General features: G+C 43.0%; 1 protein-coding gene across 2 annotated transcripts in view; it reads left to right on the top strand.

Annotated features, from left to right (window-relative positions):
* Window positions 1–25,194, top strand: part of LOC134350338 (uncharacterized) — a 63,331-nt gene extending 38,137 nt beyond the window's left edge. For both annotated transcript variants that reach the window (XM_063055402.1, XM_063055401.1), the window contains exons 4-7: window positions 998–1,130; window positions 15,929–15,972; window positions 20,937–20,980; window positions 23,180–25,194. In XM_063055402.1, the coding sequence (XP_062911472.1) occupies window positions 998–1,130; window positions 15,929–15,972; window positions 20,937–20,980; window positions 23,180–23,296 (338 nt within the window). In that variant the 3' untranslated portion in view covers window positions 23,297–25,194. The remainder of the gene's footprint in view (window positions 1–997; window positions 1,131–15,928; window positions 15,973–20,936; window positions 20,981–23,179) is intronic.
* Window positions 25,195–27,767: the final 2,573 nt, after the last annotated feature.

The following is a 27,767-nucleotide window of genomic DNA, read 5'->3' as shown; positions in this document are numbered from 1 at the left end:
CAACCTGCACCTTTGATTAAAATGAGAGAAATAAACAACATTGCAGATGGAGGTCATTATAGAAACTAGCCAGTGTTATTAACGTTCACACTTCAACTCATTCAGAACACCACTGCTGAGGGAGCATATCACCGCCGTCCTAGCTACTCAGCACTGGCTGTCTGGATGTTTAAAAATTGATTTCAAAGTTCTCTTTCTTGCTTTTAAAGCTCTTAATGGTCTGAGATCAAAGTACATAACATAATTGTTTTTTTCTTTTATAATCCTGCTCGATCTCTCTGGTCTTCTTCTGCCGGCCTGTTAAATGTAAACAATCTCCCTGATGCACTATCAATTACTCCGAAAGTCTGGAAGTAGAGTAAATACTGAAAGGCTTTTATTAACAGCAAAATATGACCTCAACCACGCTGAGTATCTACCCTGGACTGAGAGGGGGAGCAGTGGCGCAATCGCCTTTATTCAGGGTCTGTGGGTGGAGCCACAGGGGCAGTCAGCAGAGGGGCGTGTCCAGACAGGTAACCCAGTTACAACATATATATATGGTTTACCACACTCCCTCAAAAGATAATTGACAGATCAACTTTTTTGAACAATGCTCGTAAACTGTAACTCATAAAACTATAAGGGATGCAGACTCGGTTGACACTTTTAAATATCAGATCAAGACTCATTTATTTAACCATGCTTCTAATCTATTTTCATGATTATATATGTATTTATTTTCCTGTTTGTACTTATCCCATGGGTGACATTGTCTGTATGAAAAATGCTCTTTAAGTAGGTTATTATGAATAATAACCTTGATGTTTCTTTCCTTCCCTACAATAGCAGCACAGTAAGTCCATCCTTCAGCACGGCGCTCTCTCCCTTACTGACTGTTAATGAGATGTCTCAGGGAGAACTATCGGCCTCCAATGTTCACATTTTAAACCTGTCATTCAAAGGACAATTCACATTACCAATGTTAAACTCCACCTCAATCTTTGCTATTTTTCAGAAGCAGATGAAGGTGTGTCTTGGAAAGTCTTGGCCAGTATTCTCGCCAGTATCCTTGTACTGGTCATCTTAGTAACAGCAATATGCTATGTGAAAAAATGGGCATGTTTTCAACAGAGATTGACGCCCAAAGGGTAAGTAACGTTTTATTTTGTATCTTCTTTCAATAATATTGAATCAAACATGGTTGGGAAAGGAATTGAATCTGAATGAAACAGTGGGAGAACACAGAAGTTCCACCAGGAAGTTGTCTGGGATGAAACAGTTCCGTTATGAGGAGAGACTGGAGAAGCTAAGTCTGGTCTCCATTGGGCAGGGGAGCTCAAGGGGACGATTGAGGTGTACAAAGTTATGAGGGACATATAGAACATAGAATAGTACAGCACAGTAAAGGCCCTTCGGCCCACAATGTTGTGCCGACCCTTACACCCTGCCTCCCATATAACCCCCCACCTTAAATTCCTCCATATACCTGTCTAGTAGTCTCTTAAGTTTCACTAGTGTATCTGCCTCCACCACTGACTCAGGCAGTGTAATACACGCACCAAATACTCTCTGAGTGAAAAACCTTCCTCTAATATCCCCCATGAACTTCCCACCCCTTACCTTAAAGCCATCTCTTCTTGTATTGAGCAGTGGTGCCCTGAGGAAGAGGCGCTGGCTATCCACTCTATCTATTCCTCTTATTATCTTGTACACCTCTATCATGTCTCCTCTCATCCTCCTTCTCTCCAAAGAGTAAAGCCCTAGCTCCCTTAATATCTGATCATAATGCATACTCTTAAACCAGGCAGCATCCTGGTAAATCTCCTCTGTACCCTTTCCAATGCTTCCACATCCTTCCAATAGTGAGGTGACCAGAACTGGACACAGTACTCCAAGTGTGGCCTAACCTGAGTTCTATAGAGCTGCATCAATACATCGCGACTGTTAAACTCTATCCCTCGACTTATGAAAGCTAACACCCCATAAGCTTTCTTAACTACCCTATCTACCTGTGAATTAACTTTCAGCGATCTGTGGACATGTACCCCGAGATCCCTCTGCTCCTCCACACTACCAAGTATCCTGCCATTTACTTTGTACTCTGCCTTGGAGTTTGTCCTCCCAAAGTGTACCACCTCACACTTCTCCGGGTTGAACTCCATCTGCCACTTCTCAGCCCACTTCTGCATCCTATCAATGTCTCTCTGCAATCTTCGATAATCCTCTACACTATCTACAACACCACCAAACTTTGTGTCGTCTGCAAACTTGCCAACCCACCCTTCTACCCCGACATCCATGTCATTAATAAAAATCACGAAAAGTAGAGGTCCCAGAACCGATCCTTGTGGGACACCACTTGTCACAACCCTCCAATCCAAATGTACTCCCTCCACCACAACCCTCTGCCTTCTGCAGGCAAGCCAATACTGAATCCACCTGGCCAAACTTCCCTGGATCCCATGTTTTCTGACTTTCTGAATAAGCCTACAATGTGGAACCTTATCAAATGCCTTATTAAAATCCATGTAGATCACATCCACTGCACTACCCTCATCTATATGCCTGGTCACCTCCTCAAAGAACTCTATCAGGCTTGTTAGACATGATCTGCCCTTCACAAAGCCATGCTGACTGTCCCTGATCAGACCATGATTCTCTAAATGTCCATAGATCCTATCTCTAAGAATCTTTTCCAACAGCTTTCTCACTAGAGACGTAAGACTCACTGGTCTATAATTACCTGGACTATCCCTACTACCTTTTTTGAACAAGGGGACAACATTCGCCTCCCTCCAGTCCTCCGGCACCATTCCCGTGGACAACGAGGACATAAAGATCCTAGCCAGGGGCTCAGCAATCTCTTCTCTCGCCTCGTGGAGCAGCCCGGGGAATATTCAGTCAGGCCCCGGAGACTTATCTGTCCTAATGTATTTTAACAACTCCAACACCTCCTCTCCCTTAATATCAACATGCTCCAGAACATCAACCTCACTCATATTGTCCTCACCATCATCAAGTTCCCTCTCATTGGTGAATACCAAAGAGAAGTATTCGCTGAGGACCTTGCTCACTTCCACAGCCTCCAGGAACATCTTCACAACTTTATCTCTAATCGGTCCTACCTTAACTCCTGTCATCCTTCTGTTCTTCACATAATTAAAGAATACCTTGGTGTTTTCCTTTACCCTACTCGCCAAGACCTTCTCATGCCCCCTTCTTGTTCTCCTCAGCCCCTTCTTAAGCTCCTTTCTTGCTACAGTATATTCCTCAATAGACCCATCTGATCCTTGATTCCTAAACCTCATGTATGATGCCTTCTTCCACCTGACTAAATTTTCCACCTCACTTGTCACCCATGGTTTCCTCACCCTACCATTCTTTATCTTCCTCACCAGGACAAATTTATTTCTAACATCCTGCAAGAGATCCCTAAACATCGACCACATGTCCATAGTACTTTTCCCTGCAAAAACATCATCCCAATTCACACCCGCAAGTTCCAGCCTTATAGACTCATAGCTTGCCCTTCTCCAATTAAAAATTTTCCTGTCCTCTCTGATTCTTTCCTTTTCCATGATAATGCTAAGGGCTAGGGAGTGGTGGTCACTGTCCCCCAGATGCTCACCGACTGAGAGATCTGTGTCCTGACCCAGTTCGTTACCTAATACTAGATCTAGTGTGGCATTCCCCTATTCAGCCTGTCAGCATACTGTGACAGGAATCCGTCCTGGACACAGTTAACAAACTCTGCCCCGTCTAAACCGTTGGAACTAATCAGGTGCCAATCAATATTAGGGAAGTTAAAGTCACCCATGATAACAACCCTGTTATTTTTGCACCTTTCCAAAATCTATAGGGTTTAGACTGGGTTTAGTCTGCAAAAAACTCATCCCCATATCAGGGGTAGATAAAATTTGAGAAAATGTACTTCAGGTGATTGGGAAGAGATTCAGAGGGGATATGCCATGTCCTCTTCAACCAGAGAGCAGGAATACCAGAACACATTGCCAGAGAGAGTGTCAGAAAGTGGGTCTCTGACAGCACTAACAACGAACACTTAGGCAGAGAGGGCGATGGACAAGGTGCCAGACGATGGAGTTACTATGGAAGAGTCAATATTGGTCAGCATGCAGCGCAAATACCTACAATTACTGTAAATTCAAAACAATAAGTGTGAAACGTTGAATTACAAAACAGAGTTGATAGAAGGCTCGCTAAAGCTGCACAGGGGAGATTAAGCTAGAGTCGCAGGGGGATGGGAACCAGGGTGCCAGAAGAGTTAATGGAGGGTTAGTGGAGACAGACGTTGGTAAGACATCAGACAAAGACAGGAATCAAATGGTTGAGCATGCCCTGGCTGGAGTCCTGAACTGCATTTATTTTAATGCAAGAGGTATCGTAGGAAAGACGGATGAGCTCGGGACATGGATCAACACATGGAATTATGACACCACAGCCATTAGTGAGACTTGGTTGCAGGAGGGGCAGGATTGGCAGCTCAGTATTCCAGGGTTCTGTTGTTTTAGACGTGACAAAGCGGGAGGGATTAAAGGAGGACGGGTGGCTTTAATGGTCAGGTGAAAAGGCACGGCGGTACTCTGTCAGGGCAGACTGGAGAACTTGTCTAGTGAGGCGTTACGGGTGGAACTGAAGAATAAGAAATGTATGACCAGGTTAATGCGGCTGCATTACAGACAACTCAACAATCCTTGGGATTTAAAGGAACAGAGAAGAGATCGCAGACTGTTTAAAGAAACATAAGGTTGTTTTAAAGGGTGATTTTAAGTTTCCACATATTTACTGGGAATCCTACACTGTAAAAGGAATAGATGGGATAGAGTTTGTCAAAAACATTCGGGAAAGTTTCCTTCATTAATACGAAGAAATCCCAATAAAGTGTGTAGAGAAATGGATCTGCTATCTGAAGGCGACAGGGCAGGTGTCAGAAGTTTGTGTAGGGGAACACTCAGCATCTAGTGTTCACAGTGTCATTCATTTCAAAGTAAGATCTGGTCCGTGAGTTGAGATTCTAAATTGGGGAAAGGCCAGTTTTGATGGTATCAGAAACTATCTGGCAAGTATCTGGCTGTTGCGCAGGTTGACCCTGTGGTTAGGAAAGCATAAGAACATGAGACCATAAGAAATAGGAGCAGGAGTAGGCCATCCGGCCCATCGAACCTGCCCCGCCACTCAATAAAATCATGGCTGATATGTCGGTAAACTCAGCTCCATCTACCTACCTTTTCCCCATAACCCTTAATTCGCTTACTGTGTAAAAACCGATCTAATGTATCTTAAATACATTTAGTGAAGAAGCCTCAACTGCTTCCCTGGGCAGAGAATTCCACAGATTCACCACTCTCTGGGAAAAGCAGTTTCTCCTCATCTCCTTCCTAAATCTTCTCCCCTGAATCTTGAGGCAATGTCCCCTAGTTCTAGTCTCACCTACGAATGGAAACAACTTTTCTACTTCTATCTTATCTATCCCTTTCAAAATTTTGTATGTTTCTATGAGATCCCCTCTCAATCTTCTGAATTCCAGAGGGTATAGTCCCAGGTGACTCAATCGCTCCCCATAGGTTAACCCCTTCATCTCTGGAATCAACTTGGTGAACCTCCTCTGCACTGCCTCCAAAGCCAGTATATCCTCCCTCAAGTAAGGAGACCAGAACTGCACGCAGTACTCCAGGTGCGGCCCCACCAGTACCCTGTATAGTTGCAGCATAACCTCCCTGCTCTTGAATTCAATCCCTCTAGCAATGAAGGCCAACATTCTGTTTGCCTTCTTAATAACCTGTTATACCTGCAAGCCAACTTTTTGCGATTCATGAATAAGCACTCCCAAGTTCTTCTGCACAACAGCATGCTGCAATATTTCACCATTTAAATAATAATCTGCTCTTCTATTATTCCTTCCAAAATGGATGATCTACATTTACCAATTTGTATTCCATCTGCCAGACCTTGGCCGACTCACTTAACCTATCTATATACCCTTGCAGACTCTCCACATCCTCTGTACAATTTGCTTTTCCACTCAGTTTAGTGTCATCAGCAAATTTTGCTATGCTACACTCCGTCCCCTCTTCCAAATCATCAATGTAAATAGTAAACAGCTGCCGACCCAGCACCGACCCCTGCGGCACCCCACTCACCACTGACTGCCAACTGGAGAAACACCCATTTATACCAACTCTCTGCCTTCTATTGGTTAACCAATACACTTCTTCCAACTCCATGTATCCGTATCTTATTTATAAGTCTCTTGTGCAGCACCTTATCGAAGGCCTTCTGGAAATCCAAGTATATGACATCCACCTGTTCCCCTCTATCCACTGCACTCATTATGTCCTCTAAGTTTGTCAAACAGGAACTGCCCTTTCTGAATCCATGCTACATCTTTCTAATGGAACCACTCCTTTCTAAATGTTTCGCTATTTTTTCCTTAATGACAGCTTCAAGCATTTTCCCAACTACAGATATTAAGCTAACTGGCCTATAGTTGCCCATCTTTTGCCTACGTCCATAGAAACCATATAAAAACTACAGCACAGAAAAAGGCCTTTTGGCCCTTCTTGGCTGTGCCGAACTTTTTTCTGCTTAGTCCCACTGACCTGCATACGGACCATATCCCTCCATACACCTCCCATCCATGTATCTGTACAATTTATTCTTGTGTTAAAAAAGAACCCGCATTTACCACCTCGTCTGGCAGCTCATTCCATACTCCCACCACTCTCTGTGTGAAGAAGCCCCCCCAGTGCTCCCTTTAAACTTTTCCCCCCTCACTCTTAACCCATGTCCTCTGGTTTTTTTCTCCCCTTGCCTCAGTGGAAAAAGCCTGCTTGCATTCACTCTATCTATACCCATCATAATTTTATATACCTCCATCAAATCTCCCCTCATTCTTCTACGCTCCAGGGAATTAAGTCCTAACCTATTCAACCTTTCTCTGTAACTGAGTTTCTCAAGTCCCGGCAACAACCTTGTAAACCTTCTCTGTACCCTTTCAACCTTATTTATATCCTTCCTGTAATTTGGTGACAAAAACTGAACACAATACTCCAGATTTGGCCTCACCAATGCCTTATACAACTTCATCATAACATTCCAGCTCTTATACTCAATACTTTGATTAATAAAGGCCAATGTACCAAAAGCTCTCTTTACGACCCTATCTACCTGTGATGCCACTTTTAGAGAATTTTGTATCTGTATTCCCAGATCCCTCTGTTCTACTGCACTCCTCAGTGCCTTACCATTAACCCTGTATGTTCTACCTTGGTTTGTCCTTCCAACGTGCAATACCTCTCACTTGTCAGTATTAAACTCCATCTCCCATTTTTTAGCCCATTTTTCCAGCTGGTCCAAGTCCCTCTGCAGGCTCTGAAAACCTTCCTCACTATCTACTACACCTCCAATCTTTGTATCATCAGCAAACTTGCTGATCCAATTTACCACATTATCATCCAGATCATTGATAGAGATGACAAATAACAATGGACCCAGCACTGATCCCTGTGGCACACCAATAGTCACAGGCCTCCACTCGGAGAAGCAATTCTCCACTACCACTCTTTGGCTTCTTCCATTGAGCCAATGTCTAATCCAATTTACCACCTCTGCATGTATACCAAGCGACTGAATTTTCCTAACTAACCTCCCATGCGGGACCTTGTCAAAGGCCTTACTGAAGTCCATGTAGACAATATCCACTGCTTTCCCTTCATCCACTTTCTTGGTAACCTCTTCGAAAAACTCCAGTAGATTGGTCAAACATGGCCTACCACTCACAAAGCCATGTTGACTCTCCCTAATAAGTCCCTGTCTATCCAAATGCTTGTAGATTCTGTCTCTTAGTACTCCCTCCAATAACTTACCAACTACTGACGTTAAATTTACTGGCCTATAATTTCCCAGATTACTTTTCGATCCTTTTTTAAACAACTGAACAACATGAGCCACTCTCCAATCCTCCAGCACCTCACCTGTAGACAGCGACATTTTAAATATTTCTGCCAGGGTCCCTGCAATTTCAACACTAGTCTCCTTCAAGGTCCAAGGGAACACCCTGTCAGGTCCCGGGGATTTATCCACTTTAATTTTCTTCAAGACAGCAAGCACCTCCTCCTTTTCGATCTGTACCGTTTCCATGATCTCACTACTTGTTTCCCTTAATTCCATAGACTTCATGCTAGTTTCCATAGTAAATACAGATGCAAAAAACCTATTTAAGATCTCCCCCATTTCCTTTGGTTCCGTACATAGCCCACCACTCCGATCTTCAAGAGGACCAATTTTATCCTTTGCAATCCTTTTGCTCTTAATATACCTGTAAAAGCCCTTTGGATTATCCTTCACTTTGACTGCCAAGGCAACCTCATGCCTTCTTTTAGCCCTCCTGATTTCTTTCTTAAGTATTTTCTTGCACTTCTTATACTCCTCAAGCACCTTATTTACTCCCTGTTTCCTATACATGTCATACAACTCCCTCTTCTTCTTTATCAGAGTTGCAATATCTCTTGAGAACCAAGGTTCCTTATTCCTATTCACTTTGCCTTTAATCCTGACAGGAACGTACAAGCTCTGCACTCTCAAAATTTCTCCTTTGAAGGCTTCCCACCTACCGATCACATCTTTGCCAGGGAACAACCTGTCCCAATCCACGCTTTTTAGATCCTTTCTCATTTCTTCAAATTTGGCCTTCTTCCAGTTCAGAACCTCAACCCTAGGACCAGATCTATCCTTGTCCATGATCAAGTTGAAACTAATGGTGTTATGATCACTGGAACCAAAGTACTCCCCTATACAGACTTCCGTCACTTGTCCTAACTTGTTTCCTAACAGGAGATCCAATATTGCAGCCCCTCTAGTTGGTCCCTCTATATATTGTATTAGAAAACTTTCCTGAACACATTTTACAAAATCTAAACCATTTAGACTCCTAACAGTATGGGAGTCCCAATCAATATATGGAAAATTAAAATCCCCTACCACCACAACTTTATGTTTCCTGCAGTTGCCTGCTATCTCTCTGCAGATTTGCTCTTCCAAGTCTCGTTGACTATTGGGTGGTCTGTAATACAATCCCACTAATGTGACCATACCTTTCCTGTTTCTCAGCTCCACCCATAAGGACTCAGTAGACAAGCCCTCTAATCTGTCCTGCCTGAGCACTGCTGTAATATTTTCCCTAACAAGCAATGCTACTCCCCCACCTTTCATTCCTCTGCCTCGATCACATCTGAAACATCGGAACCCCGGAATATTAAGCTGCCAGTCCTGCCCCTCCTGTAGCCAAGTTTCACTAATTGCTACAACATCATAATTCCACATGTCAATCCACGCCCTCAACTCATCCGCCTTCTCCGCAATACTCCTAGCATTGAAATATATACACCTCAGAAGATTTCTACCACCACTCACAACTTTTCTATTAGTGGATTTGCTTGAACTTTTAACATCATTTATTTTCACCCCAGCCACACTGTCAGCTCTGGCACTCTGGTTCCCATCCCCCTGCAAATCTAGTTTAAAGCCTCCCCAACAGCACTAACAAACCTCCCTGAAAGGATATTGGTCCCCCTGTAGTTCAAGTGTAACCCGTCTCTCTTGTATAGGTCCCACCTGCCCCAGAAGAGGTCCCAATTATCCTGAAATCTGAAACCCTGCTCCCTACACCAGTTCCTCAGCCACTCGTTCATCCTCCAGAGCATCCTATTCCTACCCTCACTGGCACCTAGCACAGGTAGCAATCCTGATATTACCACCCTCGAGGTCCTGCTTTTCAACTTCCTACCAAGCTCTCTATACTCACTGTCCAGGACCTCCTCACTCTTCCTTGCTATGTCATTGGTACTGATGTGCACCACGTCCTTTCTTAAAAAGTGGCGTGACATTTGCTGTCTTCCAATCCGTCATGACCTGCCTAGAGTCTATAGAGTTTTGATAAATGATTGCCAACGCGTCTACTATAACCTCCGCCAATTCCCTCAGCACCCTGGGATGCATCCCATCAGGACCAGGGGACTTATCTACCTTCAAGCCCTCTAGTTTGCTCATCACTATCTCTTTAGTGACAGTAATTTTATCGAGGTCCTCACCTTCCATTTCATCCATAACATCCTCCTTTGGCATATTAGACGTGTCCTCCACCGTGAAGACCGACACAAAACAGTCGTTCAATGCCTCAGCCATTTCCTTATCACCCAATATCAATTTCCCCTTCTCGTCTTCCAAGGGACCTACATTGACTTTAGCCACCCTCTTCCGCTTTATATATTCATAAAAATTTTTGCTATCTGTTTTTATATTTTGTGCTAATTTACTTTCATACTCTATCTTCCCTTATTTCTTGTTTAGTTGTTCTTTGTTGCTTTTTAAAGTTTTCCCAAGCCTCCAGTCTCCCACTACTCTTTGCGACTTTGTACACATGAGCTTTTAATTTGATACTATCTTTTATTTACTTAGTTATCCATGGCTGGCTCTCCCCACACTTACTGTCCTTACTTTTGACTGGAATATACTTTTGTTAAGCACTGTGAAAAATCTCTTTGAAAGTATTCCACTGTTCCTCAACTATCCTACCAAATAGCCTGTGCTCCCAATCCACATTAGCCAACTCCTCCCTCATCCTGTTGTAGTCTCCCTTGTTCAAGCATAATACGCCAGTTTTAGATCTAACTATTTCATCCTCCATTTGTATGCAAAATTCAATCATACTATGATCACTCTTTCCAAGAGGATCCCTGACTACAAGATCCCATGACAACTGCCATTCTGTTCTTACAAGCTTCAGTTATTTCTTGGTTAATCACCTCTGCCATTGCAATATTTTTATTAAGTAGCCTATAGACAAACCTCATCAGTGATTTTTTTCCCCTTCACTATTCTTAATCTCTACCAGATGAACTCAACATAGTCCTCTGGAAGACCAGAATGGTAATCCATGTGTGGAGCCAAAACAAATGGGAGAGATCGTAAATGAATTCTTTACATCTGTATTCAATCATGTGACGGGCACAAAGTCGAGAAAAGTGAGGCAAAAATGGCATCCACTTCATGGACCCTGCACAGATTACAGAGGAGGAGGTGTTTGCTACCCTGAGGCAAATCAGACTGGATAAATCCCCAGGGCCTGACAAGGTCTTCCCTCAGATCCTATGGGAGGCAAGCGCAGAAATTGCCAGGTTCCTAGCAGAGATACTTAAATAATCCTTAGCGACAGTAGAGCTACCAGAGAATTGGAGGGTGGCCAATACTGTTCCATTGTTTAAAAAAGGCTCTAAACATAAACCAGGAAATTGTAGGCTAATGAGTCTGACATCAGTTAATGGAAAGTTATTGGAAGGTATTCTAAGGGACTGGATATATAAGTATTTGGATAGACATGGACTGATTAAGGATAGTCAGCACGGTAGGTCATGTCTAACCAATCTTATAGAGTTTTTCAAGGAAGTTACCAGGAAGGTAGATGAAGGCAAGGGGATTGCATGTTGTCTACATGGACCTTAGTAAGGAATTTGACAAGGTCCCACATGGGAGGCTGGTCAAGAAGGTTCAGCTCCTCGGCATTCAGCATGAGGTAGTAAATTGGATTAGGCATTGGCTTTCTGCGTAAAGCCAGAACGTGGTTGTAGATGGTTGCCTCTCTGACTGAAGACCTGTGACGAATTGTGTGCTGCAAGGATTAGTGCTCAGTCCTTTGTTGTTTGTCATCTACATCAATGATCTGGATGATCAGGTGGTTAACTTGATCAACAAGTTTGCAGATGCCATCAAGATTGAGGGTGTAGTGGACACTGAGGAAAGATCTGCGTCAGCTGGAAAAATTGGCTGCAAAATGGCAGATGGATTTAAGGCAGACAAGTGGGAGGTTTTGCACTTCGATAGGACCAACCAGCGTAGATCGGATACAGTGAATGATAGGGCACTGAGGAGTGTAATAGAGCAACAGGACCTGGGAATACAGGGCCATTACTTATTGAAAGTGGCATCACAGGTAGATAGGATTGTAAAGAAGGTTTCTGGCACACTAGTCTTCATAAATCAATGCACTGAGTACAGCAGATTGGATGTTGTGTTGAGGTTAGTTAAGATGTTGGCAAGACTTAATTTGAAGTATTGTCTGCAGTTTTAATTACCTACCTACAGGAAGGATGTAAACAAGGTTGAAAGAGCACAGAGAAAATTTACAAGGATGTTGCCAGGTCTGGAGAACCTGAGTTATAAGGAAAGATTGAATAGGTCAGGATATATTCTTTAGAATGTAGAAGATTGAGAAGAGATTTGATAAAGGCATACAAAATTATGAAGGGTAAGGATAAGCCAGCTTGCATTTACCCTTTTCCACTGAGTTTGGGTGGGACTACAACCGGAGGTCATGGGTTAAGTGTGAAAGGTGAGGTGTTTAAGAGGAACATGAGGGATAACTTTTTCACTCAAAGGGTGGTGAGAGTGTGGAATGAGCTGCCAGAGCAAGTGCTACATGCAAGCTTGATTTCAAAGTTTAAGAGAAGTTTGGATAGGTACATGAATGGTCAGGGTATGAAGGGCTATGGTCTCAGTGCAGTTCAGTGGGAGTAGGCAGCTTAAATAGTTTTGGCTTGGACTAGATGGGCCAAAGGGCCTGTTTTTGTGCTGTACTTCTCAATGAGTGTATGACCATTCAGAAATCTGATGGCAGACTTTAGAAACCATTTCTGAATCGTTGTGTGTGGATCTTCATGTTCTCAGCCAGCTCCATCATGGGCACCAACCTCTCCAGTATCCAGGACACCTTCCAGAAGCAATATCTCTGAAATTTGGCATTGACACTAAGGACCCTCATCACCCAGGACTTGCCCACTTTTCATTGCTACTGTCAAGGGGATGTCACAATGTGCACTGGCAATATCAGAACCCATGTGTAGAGGAAAGACAGACACTGATGTAGAGACGGCAACCAGAGTTCATGCATATTAATTCCAAAAGAATATCAGAGCTCGTCTGAGTGACACCGTGAGAAGTAACATTCTCAAAACCAGGACCCAGCAATCAGCACGAATAGAGTACCCGCTTAAATAATACAAGTAAAGCAGAATCCCTGAGCTGATCAAAATAAACTTAACAAGCTTAAACAGACAGCAACAGGAGAATGCATTACTGAGAGTGAGTTGTTCGAGGAAAACACAAACAACTGTAATTCTCATTAAACAACAACTAACTAATTCAGGCGCTTGGGAAACCTGAGCCCAGTGCTCTCCAGCGCCCCCCACAGGCCTGAAGGACTCATTACAGGACATGGTGCAAGAGCCCAAAGACACACTCAACATTTCAGGGTCAGTCCCTTCTGCTCCTCCATCAGATTTCTGGATGGACAGTGAACCCACGAACACGAACTCACTATTTTTTTAGCTTCTCTTTTTGCACTATTTATTTAATTTTACACACACACACACATACCACCTAAGGTAGAAGGAGTCAATTTTAGAAAACCTAGCACATTTATTTTTCAACATAGTCCCTTCCTACATGTACACACTTAGACAAGGGGTCGTGGAGTGTACGGATCCCTTCTTTGTAGAAGTCAGCGTCTTGGACCTTCAGAGAGTGGCCCACAGCAGAGGTGATTGATAAGTTCGTGGCCTAAGGTAGAAGGACATGAATTATTAACTTCAAGCTTTCTGCGTAATCACTCAAACGGTTGAATTGCACATGCATGTAACAAGAGCTGTATAACTCATCTCCTTCTACCTTAGGACACGAACTTATCAATCATCCCTCGTATGTATATTTACATACTTATTGAAATTTATAGTTTATTATTATTATGTATTGCAATATACTGCTGCCACGAAACACCAAATTTCATGACATACACCAGTGATATTATACCTAAATCTGATTCTCCCTGGAAGTTGGAACAAGCAGGGGGATGTCTGGATGGTGAGGGTCCTGAATGGTGGATGCCGCCTTCCTGAGGCACAGACTCTGTAATAGTCCTCGATGATGGGGACGGTTCTGTTCCCCAGCTGGCTGAGTCTACAACCCTCTGCAGCCTCTTGCAGTCTTTGTATTGGAGCCTCTATATCAGGCTGTTCTGCAACTAGTTAGAATGCTCTCCACTGCCCATCTGATTTGGCGACATACCAAATCTCTTCAAACTCCTAATGAAGTTGAACTGTTGGTATGTCTTCTTCATGACTGTATCAATGGGTTGCACCCCGGATAGACCCTGTACTTACTTATTCATTGAGATGCAGCATGGAATAGGCCCTTCTAGCCTTTGAGCCACACAACCCTGCAATCCCCCAATTTAACCCTCGCCTAATCATGGAACGATGTACAATGACCAATTAACCAACCAACCAGTACGTCTTCGGACCGAGGGAGGAAACTGGAGCATCCAGAGGAATCCCACGTAGTTACGTGCAGAACATGCAAACTCCTTACAGACAGTGGCAGGATCTGAACCGAAGTCACTGGTACGAACCACCTCTTTACTCTTGAGAAGTGTCTCAATGAGTGTTTGAATTGCCCTCATCAGCATGGTGCTGGAAAATGGAATTAGTGTAGAAATGGGTCAGTATGTCCAGGGTGGGCTGACAGACTTGTTTCTGTACAGTATGACTCTATCCAATATACCCATATTAATAGAAAACATAGAAACATAGAAAATAGGTGCAGGAGTAGGCCATTCGGCCCTTCGAGCCTCCACCACCATTCAGTATGATCATGGCTGATCATCCAACTCAGGACCCTGTACCTGCCTTCTCTCCATACCCCCTGATCCCTTTAGCCACAAGGGCCATATCTATCTCCCTCTTAAACATAGCCAATGAACTGGCCTCAACTGTTTCCTGTGGCAGAGAATTCCACAGATTCACCAGTCTCTGTATGAAGAAGTTTTTCCTAATCTCGGTCCTAAAAGGCTTCCCCTTTATCCTCAAACTGTGACTCCTCATTCTGGACTTCCCCAACATCGGGAACAATCTTCCTGCATCTAGCCTGTCCAATCCTTTTAGGATTTTATATGTTTCAATAAGATCCCCCCTCAATCTTCTAAATTCCGACGAGTATAAGCCTAGTTCATCCAGTCTTTCATCATATGAAAGTCCTGCCATCCCAGGAATCAATCTGGTGAACCTTCTTTGTACTCCCTCTATGGCAAGAATGTCTTTCCTCAGATTAGGGGACCAAAACTGCACACAATACTCCAGCTGTGGTCTCACCAAGGCCTTGTACAACTGCAGTAGTACCTCCCTGCTCCTGTACTCGAATCCTCTTGCTATGAATGCCAGCATACCATTTGCCTTTTTCACTGCCTGTTGTACCTGCCATCATCAGCCTCTGTGCTGACCAGGTACCTGAGCTGACCTGCTTACACCTCGTCTCTACTATCCGGATAAATGTCTGCTCGCAATTGAATGTGAGCTCCAGCTTTATACGTTAGCAGATCCTGGATACTTTCATCTGCAAAAGTGAAACTGGGCATGGAAACCACTTTCTACTTTGTCGTCCTTCCCCACTCTCTACCTTCTTATTCTGGCATCTTCCTCCTTCCTTTCCAGTCCTGATGAAGAGTCTCATCCTGAAATGTCAACAGTTTATTCCTCTCCATGGATGTTTCCTGACCTTCTGAGTTCCTCCAGAATTTTTTTGTGTATTACTTTGGATTTCCAGCATCTGCAGTATCCAGTGTTATTGAAATCATCTAGTCCATTCCTATCTTAATCCTGGCAATCCTGCTGTGTAGTGTATTGAGGATGAGAGTAATCCAATTCCATCAGGAGTAGAAAAACTGACGTGAAACAGACAACTGTTATCTTCACAAAACTTCATTATACCGGAAAAGATAATGTGACTGCTTTAACTTCTCATAAAGTTGTTAAGTTGTTTTTAAGACATTAACATCTATCGTATAACTAATTTACTATCATTATCTTGTTCATTGTTTACCCAGGTGCTCTACTGAAGATCAGAATGCAGTGTATGCCACAGTTACAGGTAAAAAGTTCATTTCAGTGCTCATATTGGAAATTACTTCACATGATAGTTATGTTCAACAATGATTCCCAATGCAGGACAAGGGAGTAATCAACTGTTTCATCATCCTCAACGGCAACTCTGGTCCTGCCTTTTCACTTCTCTTCAATATATGCAAATAAACATTCCTCATCCTCTGAAATAGAGAAGGATAAAGATTCACAAGCCACACTAAAGAAAATTCATCATAACTTTGTCCTAAATAACAGACAGCCATACACGCAGACCATACCAAGAGATCGAAATGGAGTGAAAATCTCTGTCTATTAGGGTCTCAATTCCAATCAGATCCTGTATCCACACAATCCAAATTTAAGCATTCAACATCTGCATCAAATCAGGGAACAGCCTGCTACAGGGCACTGACACTGACTGACAAATCATCAGCCTTGAGCTAAAATTTAAAAAATCTCAATTCGTGCACATTCTCTAAAGTTGGTTACCACAGGTGCAAAATTAACAGCAGAATTTTACCAAGACCAATAACATAAGATCATAAGATTTAGGAGCAGACATTTCCTGACTAATTAGGAATCTGTTTACCTCTTCCTTAAATGGAGTAAAGACTTGGCATCCACAGCTGCCAGTAGCAAAGAATTTCACAGATCCACCACTTTGATTTGAGAAACACCTGCTCATCTCTGTTCTAAAGGGACATCCCTCTATTATAGTGAGAGATTAATATAGATTAAAATTAGTTGAAACAAGATTAGTTACATGATTAATGAATTGACTTTATTTTTTATATCCTTCATATACATGAGAAGTAAAAATCTTTATGTTACGTCTCCATCTAAATGTGTAATTAATAGTAATTTGTAATAAATGGTATGTATGACAGGACAGTCAATATAGCATAGAAATACAGTTGTATCAGCACGAATGAATCAATCTGATGGCCTGGTGGGAGAAGCTGCCTCAGAGCCTGTTGGTCCTGGCTTTTATGCTGCAGTGCTATTTCTGAGATGGTAGCAGCTGAGCAGGTTGTGACGGAGTGACTCAGGCCCCCAGTGGACATAGAACAAGATTACTTGGCCATCACCCGTCTTGTTTGCTCTGCCACTTCATCATAGTCGACTCAAGTTTCCTCTCAGCTCCAGGCTCCTGACTCCGCCTCCACAGCAGCATGTGGCAAAAAATTCCACCCATTCACCACTCCTTGGCATATACTGAATAATCAAGAATCTATCAACCTCTGCCATAAATATACATAAAACTTGGCATCCACAGCCATCTGTCGCAACAACTCCCACTGATTTACCACTCCCTGGCTAAATAAATATCTCCTCATCTCTGTTCTAAAAGGATGCATGAGTAAAGATTTTCAATTTCTCATCCATTTGACCTGTGACCATGGCAAACTAAAGGACATACAGTAAGTTCTTTGATTAATCCTTCACCCCCAGTTGAAAAACTTATGGAAAAGCCAACTGAAAGCAGCTTTACACTGAAGCAAGAGCCTAGAAGATGCTGCACACAAGCTAAACAAGATATGAGTCCATAAGACCCGTAGATATAGGAAAATAATTAGGCTATTTGGTCCATTTAGTTTGCTCCACAATTTCATCATGGCTGATTAATTTTTCCTCTCAGCCCCAATCTGCTACCTTCTCCCTGTATCCCTTCACACCCTGGCTAATCAAGAATCTGTCATCCTCTGCCTCAAATATACATAAATGTTTGGCCTCTACAGCTGCCTGCGGCAACGAATTCCACGGTTCAAAACTCTCGAGCTAAAAAAATTCCTCCTCATCTCTGTTATTCTGTGGCTGTGTCCTCCAGTCGTAGGCATTTCTACCAAAGGAAATATCCTTTCTACATCCACTCTATCAAGGCCTTTCACAATTCAATTGGTTTCACTTAAGTTACCCCTCATTCTTCTGAATTCCAGTGAATACAGGCCCAAAACCATCAAACAATCTTCATATAACAAGCTGTTTAATCCTGGATAATTTCTGTGAAACTCCATTGAACCCTCCCCAGTTTCAGAACACTCTTTCTAAGATGAGGGGCCCAAACCTGCTCACAACACTCTTAAGTGTTTTATAAAGTGCTTTATAAAGCTTCAACACTGCATGAAAACTTTTATATTCTAGTCCTCTTGAAATGAATGCTAACATTGCATTTGCCTTCCTCACCACAGACTCAGCCTGCAAATTAACCTTTAGGGAATCCTGCACAAGGACTCCCAAGTCCTTTTACACCTCAGATTTTTGTATTTTCTCTCCATTTAGAAAACACACAACCCTTTAATTCCTTCTACCAAAGTGCATGACTGTACACTCCTGGCACTTTATTCCATCTGCCATTTCTTTGCCCATTTTCCCAATCTGTTGCAGTCCTACTGTATTCTCTCTACTTCCTCAAAATGACCTACCTTTCCACCTATATTGGATTCATCTGCTAATGTTGCAAGAAAGCCATCAATTTCATCATCCAAATCATTGCTATATAACATAAAAAGATTCGGTCCCAACACAGACCCCCATGGAAAACCATGAGTCATCAGCAGCCAATCAGAAAAGGCTCTCTTTATTCCCACTCTTTACCTCTGCCAATCAGCCATTGTTTTGTCCATGCAAGAATCTTTTCTGTAATTCCATGGGCTCGTAGCTTGTTAAGCATCCTCATTTATGGCACCTTGTCAAAGGCCTTCTGAAAATCAAAGTACACAGCACCTACCATATCTCCTTTGTCTATCTTGCTTGTTATTTCTTCAAAGAATTTCAACAGATTTGTCAGGTAAGATTTTCCGTCGAGGAAACCATGCTGACTATGGCCTATTTTGTCATCTGCCTCCAAGTACCCCAAAACCACATCCTTAACAATCGAAAACAACAGGAATTCTGCAGATGCTGGAAATTCAAGCAACACACATCAAAGTTTCTGGTGACGCAGCAGGCCAGGCAGCATCTCTAGGAAGAGGTACAATCGACGTTTCAGGCCTGGACCCTTCGTCAGGACTAACTGAAGGAAGTGTTAGTAAGAGATTTGAAAGTGGGAGGGGCCTCTTCCTTCAGTTAGTCCTGCCGAAGGGTCCAGGCCTGAAACGTCGACTGTACCTCTTCCTAGAGATGCTGCCTGGCCTGCTGCGTTCACCTGCAACTTTGATGTGTGTTCCTTAACAATCGAACATCTTTACAACCACTGATGTCAGACTAACTGGCCTATAGCTTCCTTTCTTCTACATTACTCTCTTCTTGAAGATTGGAGTGACATTTTCAATTTTCCAGTCTTCTAGACCCATTCCAGAATCAAAAGATTCTTGAAAGAACATTACTAATGCCTCCATGATCTTTTCAGCCACATTTTTCAGAACGCTGGGATGTAGATCATCAGGTCCAGGTGACCTATCTATCTTTAGACCTTTCACTTTCCCAAGAATATTCCTTCTAGTTCTGGTAACTTCTTATACTTCATGCCCCCTGACATCTGGAACTTCCACCATACTGTTGGTGTCTTCCACAGTGAAGACTTGTAATGCACTGGGAAAGGTTTCACTGCTAATGTAGTGGTTGCTCTGTAGCAGCACTGTTTGGGATATGACTAGAGATAATGGGAATCTGGGGAAGGCAGTCTCTGGCCCCACCAAATGTGTGAAGTCTGAGGTGCAAAACCTTTTGTTTGTGTGGATGCTGCGTGATGTGTTATCCTGTTACAAATCAGTACCAAAAAATAACAGACTGTACACTATATGCAATTAAAACAATTTAGCTTTATAATTTTTAATTTGACCAGAGTGTAAGTAAATAAAAATTAAAAAGGGCCCATTTTAGTGAAACAGTCCAATGTGCACGTTGGAGCTCACAGCTTCCCTTCCAGTGGTCCTTCATCGAATTCCCCCGGGTTTCGTCAACTCCCGGCCCCACTCCGTCCACCCCTTCCAGTGGTCCTTCATCGAATTCCCCCGGGTTTCGTCAACTCCCGGCCCCACTCCGTCCACCCCTTCCAGTGGTCCTTCATCGAATTCCCTGGGTTTCGTCAACTCCTGGCCCCATTCCATCCACCCCTTCCAGGCATCTTCTCTCTTCATCTTCTGCTGAACAAAAGACTTCAAATCACTCACTCTCAGGCACACAACACTCCCTTCATTGAACAGCGCACATTCCAAAGCCCTGGTTATCTCTCGTCATAACCCAAACACTGCTGCTGCAGAACAAGTTTTACATTAGCAGGGAATCCTTTCCAAGGGCATTACATACTTATTCAGTACATCTGCCATTTCCTTTTCCCCTATTACCACCTCTGCAGCATCACTTTCCAGCATCAGACATCCATATTCACCTATAGGAAGAGGTACAGTTGATGTCTTGGCCTGAAACATCGACTGTAGATCCTATAGATGCTGCCTGGCCTGCTGTGTTTACCAGCAACTTTTGTGTGTGTATTGCTTGAATTTCCAGCATCTGCAGATTTCCTTGTATCCACATTCACCTTTGTTTTTACACTTTATGTATCTAAAGAAACTTCTGGTATCCTCTAATATTATTGGCTAGCATATTTTCATATTCCATCTTTGCCTTCTTACTGATTTTTTTCATTACCTTTAAAAGCTTCCCAAGCCTCTATCTTCCCACTAATTTTTGCTCTATTACAGTGTGTATAAAAAATATTCACCTCCCTCCTTGGAAGTTTTCAAGCTTTATCGTTTTATAACATTGAATCACAGTAAAACTGATTTGGCTTTTTTGACAGTTATCAACAGAAAAAAGACTCTGGCCTTTGAGTCACGTGTGAGTCTTGCTTGCCATGCCCCTGTGGAGGCTCCGATGGGAAATGCTTCACATGGGCATGTTCTGCAGTTTGCTGTCCCTGTCTGAATGCACCTGATAAGGGTGAATTGAAGACCATTCATCACAATGTGATTTCAGTTCAATTATCACTCGTGTGTGGCAACTCTCAAACAAATTCTCATTTTATTTCAGCTGAAACCGAGGTGAATACACAGGCAGCCACAAATGTTACTGCAGTAAGTAACCTTCTTCAATATAACATTGAGGAATGTTTTCCATGAACACTTTTACTTCCTAATAAATCAAGTATTGAAAGTCTGTTAAATAAACACCATTACTTCCTCTTTAAACTTTATTTCAACACTAATTTGAATTAGCTTCTACTCCGCTGTTATAAGACTATTTCTACTCTCCTCTACTCGCCTATTTCACCTCTACTTTCTGAGGGGGCTGAAGAGGGCTGGACTTTGCACATCCATATCACGTCATTCTACAGATGTACAGTAGGGGCGTCCTACCAAACTGCATCACTGCACGGTACAGAAACTGCTCTGCTGCGGACAGGAACAATCTCCAACAGGCAGTCCAAACTGTCCAACACGTCACCAGCACCAGCTACCCTCCATCAAGGACATAGATACAGAAAGGTGCTGGAACAGGGCCAGTAACATCATGAAGGATCCCACCCACCCTGCTCATGGACTGTCAGGGAGGAGGCTATGTAGCGTCCACACCAAGACCACCAGACTCAAAAACTAGTTACTTTCCCCAAGCAGAAAGATTGATCAACACCTCCAACCACTAACCCACCCCTGCACACCCCCAACCACCACTACTTTATCATTTCCTGTCAGTCACCTCATGTGCAGACAGTCCTGTGCCTGACCTCACTTTATGGACATACAATCAATCTATGTATACAAGCTATTTATATAAGTATTTATATTTATTGTATATTTTTATTGGTGTGTTCTTTATCTTCTTGTGTTTTCGTGCTGCATCAGATCCAGAGTAACAATTATTTCGTTCTGCTTCACACTAGTGAAATGGAAATGATATTGAACAATTTTGAATCTTGAAAGGATACCCTGTAGGATAGACTCTTAACCCACAATCTACCTCGTTATGACCTTGTACCCTATTGTCTGCCTGCACTGCACTCTCTCTGTGACTGGCACACTTTATTCTGCACTCTGTTATTGGTTTATTTTGTCCTACCTCAGCACACTGTGGTAATGATTTGATCTGTATGAACAGTGTTCAAGTTCTTGACTCTACCTCAGTACATGTGGCAACAATACACCAGTTTAACAATTTACCCTCAGACCTGCCCTGTTGTTTATTAAGGTCACAGTGGTTCAATTGTAACTGCAGCTCCATAATCCCATCTCCTCCGGTAACTTTTCTTCCCTTTGCTTATCAGGAATCCATTTCTTTCTGTGGTTAACAAACCATTTTACAGGACAAGAAACACAGGTTCAATTCCCGCCGCTGCGGGAGTTTGAATGCTCTCCCCATGACCTTGTGGGTTTCCCCAGGTGCTCTGGTTTCCTCCCACAGTCCAAAGATGTACCAATTAATAGGTTAATTGGTCATTGTAAATTGTCCTGTGATTGGGCTGGAGTTAAATAGGTGGTTGCTGAGTGTCACAGTCGAGGGGCCTATTCTGTACCGTATTTCAATTTTGTAAAAAAACTCCACGTGTAAATTGTTCTGAGGTATAACCTTGCAGGGAAACATTCAGCAAATGTCATTCAGATTTATTTATCAATATACATCGAAACGTACATTAACAGCCAACACACCCAAGGGTGTGCTGCGACAGCTCGCAAGTGTCGCCACGTATTCGGCGCCAACACAACCAGCCCACAACGTTCAACAGAACTCAGTTCAAGTTCATTGTCATCTGACTGTACATGGATACAACCAAATGAAACAATGTTCCTTCGAACATGCGTGTATCACACAGCACATAAAACCAAATATCACCATCAATACATTAACGAAATATCATTCTGTATGCATGTAGAGCACAGCACAGGTAAACAGTAAACAGTACACTGTCCTGGTGACGAGACCTCAGTGGTGACAGGGTATCCATTAGTCTCACAGCCTGAGGGAAGAAGCTGTTACCCAGTCTGACAGTCCCAGTCCTGATGCTCCTGTCCCTCCTTCCTGACCGTAGTGGGTCAAAGAGATTGTGGGATGGGTGGTGGGGACCCTCAACAATGCTTCAGGCTCCTCGTCTGCAATTTGTGTGTGTTGCTTCAAACTAATTGCATCGTCAGTATCTCTGGTGTCTAAGATCCCTGAGGTTACAACAGAGACTCTGTTTAGTAGCCAAATGTATCAATGTCCTGTGGGGATGGGTCAGATATAAACCAGGGGGTGAGTGGTTTGTTTCAGTACTGTAAACGTCTGTTTTTCTGTTCCAGTCAGAGCAATCAGAGATATGTTATGCTGATATTCAGTTCCTACGGCAAGAGACAGCTCCAAAATTTAAAGTCACTGAGGAAACAGCTGAATATGCCGTCATCAAACGTGACCAGTGACTAAAAATAATTCTTCAGCAGCAGCAGGTTATTAAATAGGTGTGTGCTTCTTGCTGGTAAAAATCAGCACGCAGGACTCCGGAACTTCATACCTCCCAACTTCCACCAACTACAACGTGATCCTACAATCACCACATCCTCCCCTCCCCACCCCTTTCTGCTTTCCACAGGGATCACTCTGTCTACAACTTCCTGGTCTGCCATCTCTCCCCACCCATTTCTTCCCATCTCCAGGGGCTTCCCCTGCAACTGCAGGAGATCAAACCCATCACAAATTCACAGTCAAACAGAATGGAAACAGGCCATTCAGCCCATCTGGTCCATGTTGACCAAAATTCCCACCTAACCTAGTTCCACTTCTCCATGTATGGCTCAAATCCATCCAGACTTTTCCTATCTGTATACCTGTCCAAATGACTTAAATATTATTAATGTACCTGCCTCAACCACTTGCCCTGGTAGTTCATTTCATATACTGACCACTCTCTGGCTAGAAACATTGCCCCTCAGGTTCCTGTTGAACCTCTCCCCTCTCACCTTAAACCTGTGCTCTCTAATTCTGAGAAAAAAGGCAGAAGATAATCCTCCATCTCCTCTTTTTAGTTGAATGATACCTTTCCTACAACAAAACTCCAAATGTTGATTCACTTCCACGTCCACCCTCAGTACCATCCAGGGCCTGAAACAGCCCTTCCCCTATGAGGTGGGCATTACTGCATCTCCTCCAGCGTTAGTGGTTGCACCTGGGCCTCCTCTACATCAGTGAGAACAGGTACAGACGGGGTAATCGCTTTGTTCAACACCTACATTCCTTCCTCCAGAAATGACCCATTTATGTCTGTCTCCACTACCTGACAATCCTTTAAAATTGTGCAGTATCTGTGCTTATTGAATGGCTTCTGAAACTCCAAATACAATGAATAGACTGGATCAGATTTACCCTGCTTCCTACATCCATAAAGGATGGACTGAAACATTTTCTAAGTGTCCTGATCCGACTTGGGAAAATGGAGCCCCCATCCGTTGATCTGGGTCGACCATGGATGTTGCATTCCAGCTGTCTACGTTGGATACACACGCCAGTCAGAAAGCCACGACAGTACGATATGGAGAGTAAGTTGTTGCCTGGGCAGTGGGTTCCCCCTCTCCACACAGCACATAAATCCAAATGAACAGCAGAGACCGATACCGTTCAGCACCAGTGGTGTCGCAGGAGTTGCCTGTCAGCATTGAGCTCAATGTAGTGGCCTTAAAAACTCCAGATCTGGATTTTCATCAGTGTTACTCCCGATGATTTCCCCATGAGTGGGTACAGTCGTGAGGCAGCAGAGGTTTGAGATCAGAGTTTTCCTTCTCTATGAACTGCCAACTTCAGCTGACAAGCCCCATCTTCCTGAAGCGATTGGTTTTAAGGTGGCAGTAAACTGCCCTTACCCCTTCTCCTGTCAGTAGAAATGCTTTCACTGGACTCAGTAGCTGAGGCACAGGTGAGGACGAGAAGATGGACTTGTTGGTCAGAGGCTATTTGAAATGTACGACATTGGGAGAGTTTAATTGTTAGTGGGAGGTTATCCACACTGCCACCCCCACCAAGACGGCTGTGACAACCTTAAAGGAACCTAGGAAAATGGATATCATTTTCAAATTTTACAGAATATTTTGCTAATTAATTACAGACAAACCCCATATTTTGGGGTGGGGGCTGTTGGGAAGTTGCATTTGTAGAAGACAGAACATATTGCCAATTTCCTTTAATGTAAAACCTTGTCAATGCTTTAAGAAAGTGGGCGACACTTCTTCAGCTCAGTTAGTGCTGTAATATGAGGCATATATTCTGCTTTTAGATAACAAGTTTACTCCCTCGATTTATATTGAGTAAAAAAATGCAAAGTATTAATTTTGACAAGACAAGTTGTGTTCAGATTGTTTGCAAGTATTGATATTACTGTCAAAGTGTCTTAACTTAATGAAATAAAATTCTGTGTGTATTTATTAACTAAACAATGGAATTTTGATACTGGAATGCTAAGTTGTGCAACTCTGCCATTTACAGTCAATAGCAGGACCCCAGGGAGTCATAGAACACTCTGGCCCTTCAACCCATCTAGTCCATGATGAACTGCTATTCTGCCTAGGCTCGGTGACCCTCCATTCCCCAGCTGATGGCCAATCGGATTTCTGGCGATCACGTTACAGGAAGGAAGTGGAGGTTTGGAAAGGGGGGAGAAGCAGTTCAGCAGAATGTGGGCAGATGAGAGTTGTTCAGTTTGGTATCATGGTGAACAGCATGGCTTGTCCCTGTGCTGTATTCACCTGTGTTCAATTGTCTGTGAAAAGGTATGTGGTGACTAGAACTCTCGGGTCTCTGCAATCATTCTAATGACTCAGATCTATTGGGGTTGAATACAGGAGTAAACTTAAAGGGAACATGCTGATACAAGGTTTCACAGCCAGTTTTTACCTGAAAGAATAGTCAGCAATGGAAAATGCAAAGGTTCAAACACTCATTCATTATCAAAGCATGTATCCATATACAGCTCTGAATTTCATCTTCTCCAGATAGCCATAAACAAAGAAAGAATATGCAAGTTGTTCAGAAAGAAATATCTTTCCCACCACCCCCATACAAAAAAGACTGCCATCTTGATCATTAACCCTCAAAACCCCTCCCCCACACAGAATGGAACAAGAACATCAATCCCCAAAAAACCCCTCCCCACACAAAAATACTACAGAACACAACACCCAAACACATTCCCTTTGCACAACAGAACAGAAAAGGAATGGGTGCTAAAAAACACATAATATAAAAACCAGAAGTGGAAAAGTCCACACTCAATAGTTCAATCCGTAAACACAGAACCATCATACCATCCTATGGTATCAGTGATCATCGAAAGAGAGGAACACCACACGAGGAGAGGCCTACCTGCCTGCCACAGTGAGACACACAGCGACAGGCCGTTCACAGACTTTCTCCAGCAGCAATGAAAAGGAAGGCAGTTGGCAGTGAACTCTCGCCAGATTCCACATCCGCCCCAATGTCTCAAGCTCTTTCAACACTTTAATCTGCAATTAATGGACACTTTAATCAACGAAATGGAGTTGAACATTGGCTCGTCTCCCGTCTTGAAGTTTCTTTGCCTCAATGCTGTCCAAGCACAAGCTTGCTTTCCAGAATCTTCTGAGACAGAAAAGCACCGGAACACTTAAACAATCTCCAAACTGTAAATCGCAGACTCTAACCGTCCCAGAAATACATTTAAGGCGAAAAACAGACGTAAAAGAAGAAAAAAAAGATATTTTTGGGAGCTGACTGGAAGATGTTGACTGAGGGACCCCGTACTATCAAAAGCAGGAGAAAATTATAATTAGGATTAGAAAAAAAACGTGAAGCAAAAAACATAGTTTGGAGGGAGATGATGTTGAGATTGGGAGGTGACCAGAGGATGGTGATAACTGGCTCTGCCCTGACTTTACCAAGAGGAGTGAATAGACATGACAGACTGAATAGCCTCCTCCACTACACTGCATCGCTGATTGGGCCCAGGGCACCCTTCAGACCGACGAGACACCGTGACTACCATACCTGCCTTCTGACAGACCTGTGTCTACTTATTGTTTTTGCCCCTCTCTAAGTCACCTGGTGCTATCGGTGCGAAGTCCTCAGGACGGCATTTAAACTGAAGTCCCACTCCGCACTCCCAAATGCCAGCCCACCCATTGTACACGTGACCAATCAGCGGCTTCACCCTTGCACCATCCACGGACAGCAAACTGCGGATTATACATCATGTCCTCCTGTAGCTTCTCGATAAGGCTTTTTTCACAATGACTTTAGTTGATTTTAGGTTACACAATTTAAAGTCGAAGGATTCTGTTTACGCCTGAAAGTCTGTTGGTTCATCAATATATTAAGGAAATTTATAATGATATGTTAACCATTTTTACAGATGGATTGAAAGATAATTTAACTGGGAATGTTGCTTTCGCTGTTTTTGTGCCAGGATTATATGTAATGTTAAAGAAATAACCTTCCAACCATTAATCAGAATATATACAACAGGATTGGTTGCTATCATTTTTGGCTTACAGTAGGTGGAGAAATTGGTCCCTGTAAAGCTATAATTTGTTCAGATTCCTTTTTGGTTTTGTTGAGAATTAAAACAGGTCATCCCAGCAGTAGGTCAGATTTACTGTCGGAAGTTCATCATACATTATTTCATGTACGAAGTATTGGTTTATCTGTTTGTTTCTTATGGGTCCCTGCACATAGAAGTGTTGAGGGGAATGAGTGGGTTGATTGCTCAGGTAAAGAGCTGCTCAAAGTTCAGCAGTGGATACAAGCTGAGCCGTTGGTCCCCTCAGCCTCCATCTCCTGCCGTCACCCTGTATCCCTTCATGCCCTGTAATCAAGAATCTATCACGTTCTGCCTTAAATATAACCAATTACTTGGCCTCCTAAGCTGCC

This window comes from Mobula hypostoma, chromosome 8 (genome assembly GCF_963921235.1).
Source record: "Mobula hypostoma chromosome 8, sMobHyp1.1, whole genome shotgun sequence".
NCBI classification, from domain to species: domain Eukaryota; kingdom Metazoa; phylum Chordata; class Chondrichthyes; order Myliobatiformes; family Myliobatidae; genus Mobula; species Mobula hypostoma.
This window is presented reverse-complemented; position numbering and strand designations above follow the sequence as displayed.